This window comes from Gorilla gorilla, chromosome 8 (genome assembly GCF_029281585.2).
Source record: "Gorilla gorilla gorilla isolate KB3781 chromosome 8, NHGRI_mGorGor1-v2.1_pri, whole genome shotgun sequence".
Lineage (NCBI taxonomy): Eukaryota > Metazoa > Chordata > Mammalia > Primates > Hominidae > Gorilla > Gorilla gorilla.
This window is the reverse complement of record NC_073232.2, coordinates 135199354-135205192: the sequence shown is the minus strand read 5'-3', so window position 1 is coordinate 135205192 and position 5839 is coordinate 135199354. Positions and strand designations below refer to the sequence as shown.

Below are 5839 nucleotides of genomic sequence, written 5' to 3'. Positions count from 1 at the left end.
CTTGTCTTTAGTTAGTAGAACTGTTTTATTTCAACTAATCTTTACTTCAAATGTCTTATTTTTTAGAAAAAGGGTATCTCATACTCATTTAATATTTTGGCAAATTTCTTCTTTAAAAATGTTACCTGATGTAATTCCTGCGTGACATAGCTGAATTTTTACCCTGCCCTAACTCTGCTTATCTTTAAGAAACAGGATGCCTGTGATGAAAAGTTCCTTTTGTAACCAGTCCAGAGGAGACTGGTTACAACCACGATAGCTGACCAAACGACTTTAAAAAGACCTCAGCCTTTTTATAATCTTATTTCTGTGCTAAATGACGCTCCTGCTAGCTCCATGACAGTTGACAATCGCCATGACAGTGACCAGAAGAAGCCATGAAGGGACAAAAAGGAAGGCAGCACTCTGGTTTTAGGAAGTTCACTGCCCATTTCTGAAAAATCCAGGAATATTCCTCCCTTTGCTTTAATGTGAAACACCTTTATTAGAAAAATTATATTTTAACCCCCTCACTCCTCATTAGTTGAAAAGTTGATTTATGAGCCATACTCCTGCTTCTCAATTCAGTGGCGATTGAATAAAACCTGCAGTGTTTGTCACTCTTTTTTGGTTTCACGTACTGGCTTTGTGACACCCATCAGGGAAAGACCCCATCTTTTGGAGGACCAGCTTTGTTGGTAACAAAAGGAGGGCTAATTTATATGTTGTTTGTTCATTTTTATCATACTACAAAGGTGACACAGTATATGGAACAAACTGTGACCGTAGTAATGTCAGGATTTGCATATCCCTTTTGATAGTCCTTGAAGGGCCATTATTTATGGGACATTCATAACATATATTAGATAGTATCTCTGTTCTCATTGAGAAGTCTGTCTCAAGTTTGAATCTGTTAGTTAATAGTCCTGCATTAGTTAATAGTCCTGCATCTTCTGGTAGTTGTGGTCTGTTCATTGATTCACAAAGTGCCTCACTATGATGTAGTAGCAATTACTGTATTCCAAGCAAGGATGATAAATGAAGTTAGGGGCAGACAGTACAAAGGCCAATTCTGAGTTCTTTCTGCATGTATCTGATGATGAAGTAATTGGGAAGCAAGATCACAATCATTTTAAAGAGTAATATTTGGCAATTTGAAATTTGATAAATATGTGATTTCTCTACATACTCTGCATTTGTTATTTGGAACAGTGCCAGCATAACATAGAGGAACTGTTATTGGAATTAGCTTAGTGTTTATGTTAAAAATCAAAGACAAAATATCCCTGAAAGTATTTCTTTTTATTTATTTATTTATTTATTTATTTTGAGACAGAGTTTCACTCTGTAGCCCAGGCTGGAGTGCAGTGGTGCGATCTCATCTCACTTCAACCTCTGCCTCCTGGTTCAAGCAATTCTCCTACCTCAGCCTCCCGAGTAGCTGGGATTACAGGTGCAGACCACCATGCCTGGCTAATTTTTGTATTTTTAGTAGAGACGGAGTCTCACCCTGTTGGTCAATCTGGTCTTGAACTCCTGACCTCAAATGATCCACCCACCTCAGCCCCCAAAAGTGCTGGGGTTACAGGCGTGAACCATGTGCCCGGCCCCTAAAAGTATTTCTATTTCAAGTGGCTAATTTAGTTTGGCTTCCCAGTGTGAAGTAGAAAACTTGTGAAATTAAAGTATTATAGTCTGGCTGGACATGGTGGCTCACACTTATAATCTTAACACTTTGGGAGGCTGAGGCAGAAAGATCACTTGAGGCGGGGAGTTTGAGTCCAGCCTGGGTAAACATAGTGAGGCCCTGTCTTTACAGAAAAAAAAAAGTGTTAAGAGTTAAGGAGCCATGCAGGGTCATTTATTAAGGGTCAGTATTTTTCATAGTTGTCAAAACATTTGATTAACAGGGAAATTAGTGTTCTTCTTTGAAACTGGAAAACGGTATTTTACTAGGATGTTTCCATATTGACATTCACAAACATTCAACTGTTTTCAAACTTAAAGATGCATTATGCAAGTCTTTGTAGTGAATGTGTTTATAGAAGTTAATACGTTTAATTTCTTGATTTAAGACTTAAAAAGCCATTTTAGGTTCACAGCAAAATTGAGAGAAGTTACAGAGATTTCTCGTATATTCCCTATCCTTACGTGTGCATAACCTCCTCTACTATCAACATCCTCACTAGAGTGGTACATTTGTTACAATTGATGAGCCTACATTGACATCATTATCACCTGAAGTTTATAGTTCATATTAGGATTCACTCTTGGTGTTGTACAGTCTATGGGTTTGGATAAATGTATAATGACATGTATCCACCATTATCGTATCATATAGATTAGTTTCACTGCCCTAAAAATCCTCTATGCTCCACTTATTCATCCCTCTGGCAGCCACTGCTCTCTTTACCATCTCCATGTTTTTCCTGTTTCCTGAATTCCATATAGTTGGAATCATGGTCTGTAGCCTTTTCAGATTGGCCTTTTACTTAGCAATATGCATTTAAGTTTCCTCCATGTCTTCTCATGGCTTTTCTCTTTTTGTTTTGTTTTGACATAAAAATAGTTGGTTATAAACCAGAATTATAATTCTTCATAGTCTATATAAATAATGATATAAAGCTAGGCATCACAGGACTTCTTGTATACCAGGATCATTTTCACCTAAGATAAATTATTAAACAGTTTCTATTTAATTGTGACTTATCCTTAAAAACAAAACATCTATCAAGCTCAGTACATTCAGTATCAGATATTTAGGTAATGTGGAGAAAATGACTCAATTTAGCCAACATACAGTTATCACTGAATGCATTTGCCATTCCTTCTGTCCCATGCAATGTCAGAATTCAGATTCCTGACCTTTAAAACTAAGGATTCTTCTGTGTTAAGATAGTATTTCTCCATTTTAAAAAACCCCATGTCTCATTTGCTGGCTCTGGGTCTCTTAGGCCTCTTGAACCTGGTACCATCTCCACAGGAGTCTATAGGGGTTTGGCACAACAGACCACCATCATATATGCAGTCTGTCATTGACTGGAGCATCCTTATGTGGTGCATAACTAGTTTTGAAACAATACCATGGGAAGACTTTGAAAGCTGCTTCTCCTGGTGCCAGGGAATCACTGAAGAACTACGCATGATGTTTAAGAAAGAGAGTGACATCATCGGCTCTGGATCTTGGAAAGAAAACTGGAGTGGAAGTCTCATCATCCTGATACAGGTGAAACCCCAAATTGGGGCTCAGCTTGGGAGGGTTATTGGCTTCAGCTGAAAGAATTCACACACTGGGGCCTGTTGTGGGGTGGGGGGAGGGGGGAGGGATAGCATTAGGAGATATACCTAATGTTAAATGACGAGTTAATGGGTGCAGCACACCAACATGGCACATGTATACATATGTAACTAACCTGCACGTTGTGCACATGTACCCTAAAAGTACAATAAAAAAAAATTCAAGAGTGAGGCAACAGTGAAAGACAGCACATTTATGGGAGCAACAATGTACAGTGAAATGGCTGCTCCATAGACCCAGCAGAGCTATCCCATAGGCAGAGTGGCACTTGTGGACTGCTGGCTAGCTATATTAATGCCTATGCCTAATTATACGCTAAGTAAAGGGTGAGTTATTCTTGAACTTTCTGAAAAAGTGGCAGCCGACTCTGGTGGGTGAAGTCAGTCCAGGGCAGGGTGTGGTTGGCCTGAGCTTGAGCATCCCTCTCTGCTCCCAGGCTGGGAATCAGGAAGCTCTGGCTCTTGCAGCCCATGTGTAAGTCCTAGGTATTTTATTTGTAGCTATTATAAATCAGATTACTTTTTTGATTTCTTTTTCAGACTGTTTACTGTTGGCATATAGAAATGCCACTGACTTTTGTATGTTGATATTGTATCCTAAAACTTAACTTGTTTTTCAGTTCTAGTAGTTTTTTGGTGATGTCTTTAGGTTTTTTCCAAATACAAGATCATATCATCTGCAAACAAGGATAATTTCACTTCTTCCTCTCCAACTTGAATGCCCTTTATTTCTTTCTCTTGTCTGATTACTCTAGTTAGGACTTATAGTACCTATTCTAGTACCTCTTCAATAGTACTTCTATTCAATTATTGTTGAATAACAGTAGTGACAGTAGGCACCCTTGTTGTGTTCCAGATCTTAGAGGAAAGGCATTCTGTTTTTCCCCATTCAGTATGATACTAGCTGTGGGTCTGTCATATTGGCTTTTATTGTGTCAAGGTATTTTCCTTTGATACTCAGTTTTTTAAAGTGTTTTTATCATGAAGGAATGTTGAATTTTATCAAATGCCTTTTCAGCATCAATTGAAATGATTATCTGATTTTTGTCTTTTATTTTGTTGATATGATGTATCATATTGATTGATTTAAGTGCGTGGAGCCATCCTTGTATTCCTAGGATAAATCCCACTTGGTCATGATGAATAATCTTTTTAATGTGTTGTTGAAGTCAGTTTGCTAGTATTTCGCTGAGAATTTTTGCGTCAATATTCATCAGTGATATTGGCCTGTAGTTCGTTCGTTCTTTCTTTCTTTCTTTCTTTCTTTCTTTCTTTCTTTCTTTCTTTCTTTCTTTCTTTCTTTCTTTCTGTGTCTTTGTCTGGTTTTGGTATCAGGGTATTACTGGCCTCATAGAAAGAGTTTGGAAGTATTCCTTCCTCCTTTATCTTTTGAAATAGTTCAAGTAAGATTGGTATTAGTTCTTCTTTAAATGTTTGGTAAAATTCAGCAGTGAAACCATCATATCCTGGAATTTGTTTTGCTAGGAGACTTTTTAGTACAGCTTTGATCTCATTACTTTTACCAATCTGTTCAGACATTTTCAGGTTTTGGATTTCTTTCAAGTTTAATCTTGGTAGGTTGTATGTGTCTAGGAATTTATCCATTTCTTCTAGGCTTTCCAATTTATTGGTGTATATTTGCTCATAGTAGCCCCTAATAATCCTTTGAATTTTTGCAGTGCCAGTTGTAATATTTCCTTTTTCATATCTGATTTTATTTATCTGTTCTTCTCTCTTTCTTTTCGGTTAATCTGGCTAAAGTTTTGATGATTTTGTTTATCTTTTCAAAAAATGGCTTTTCATTTTGTTGATCTTTTTTGTTTTCCTCATTTCAAGTTCATTAATTTTTGCTCTTATCTTAATTATTTCTTTTCTTCTAATTTTGGGTTTGGTTTACTCTTGCTTGTCTAATTCTTTTTTTTTTTTTTTTTTTTTTGACTGAACTAAGTGGCTTTTTTATTAGAGAAAGCCAGAATTACGAAAGACTTAAGAGTTGGCATTGGGGCCCTTCTTCTTGCCAAAGGTGGGCACTACGTTGACAAAGCGCCGGTTGTACTGCATCCGCCGCTTAGCCCGACCTGTCTTCTTCTTCTTCTTCTCCTGTTTGGCCACCTTAGGAGTCTGACCTCTCACTTTTCCAGCACGGGCCAGGGAACCATGGACTTTACCTCCAAGCATGCGGCCTGCTACTTCCAGGGTAGTCAGGGCCTCCACCCCGCACTGGCCCAGAGTGGCCTCATCCTCCAGGGTCGCGCCTGCCAGGAGCACGACTTGATCTTCCGGGGCAATGCCCTCCAGTGAGGCTACATGAGCCTTGATCTGGGCGACCGTTTCCTGGCTGGTCACCTCGAAGGTGTGTAGCTCCTGGGCGTGGACAAAGAGCTGCATATTGGCGACTGAACGGCGGTCCCAGCTGCCTCTACCGCGAAGATGGAGTCGAGAGCGCTTGTCTAATTCTTTAACTTGCATGGTTAGGTTGTCTATTTGAAGTTTTTCTACTTTTTTGATGTAGGCTTAAAGGTATATGCTTTCCTCTTAGTACTGCTTTTACTATATTCCATAG

At 38.6% G+C, this 5839-nt stretch overlaps 1 protein-coding gene across 1 annotated transcript; it reads right to left on the bottom strand.

Moving 5' to 3' along the window:
• Window positions 1-5187: 5187 nt before the first annotated feature.
• Window positions 5188-5713, bottom strand: LOC101136911 (ubiquitin-like FUBI-ribosomal protein eS30 fusion protein). Its single transcript, XM_055352279.2, has one exon. The coding sequence runs from the start codon at window positions 5662-5664 to the stop codon at window positions 5263-5265; it is 402 nt and encodes a 133-aa protein (XP_055208254.1). The 5' UTR covers window positions 5665-5713; the 3' UTR covers window positions 5188-5262.
• Between the last annotated feature and the right edge of the window lie 126 nt (window positions 5714-5839).

What these genes read in the sequence shown, in the direction of transcription:
- LOC101136911 (XM_055352279.2), bottom strand. Translation starts at nt 5,664, where the DNA reads ATGCAGCTCTTTGTCCACGCCCAGGAGCTACACACCTTCGAGGTGACC.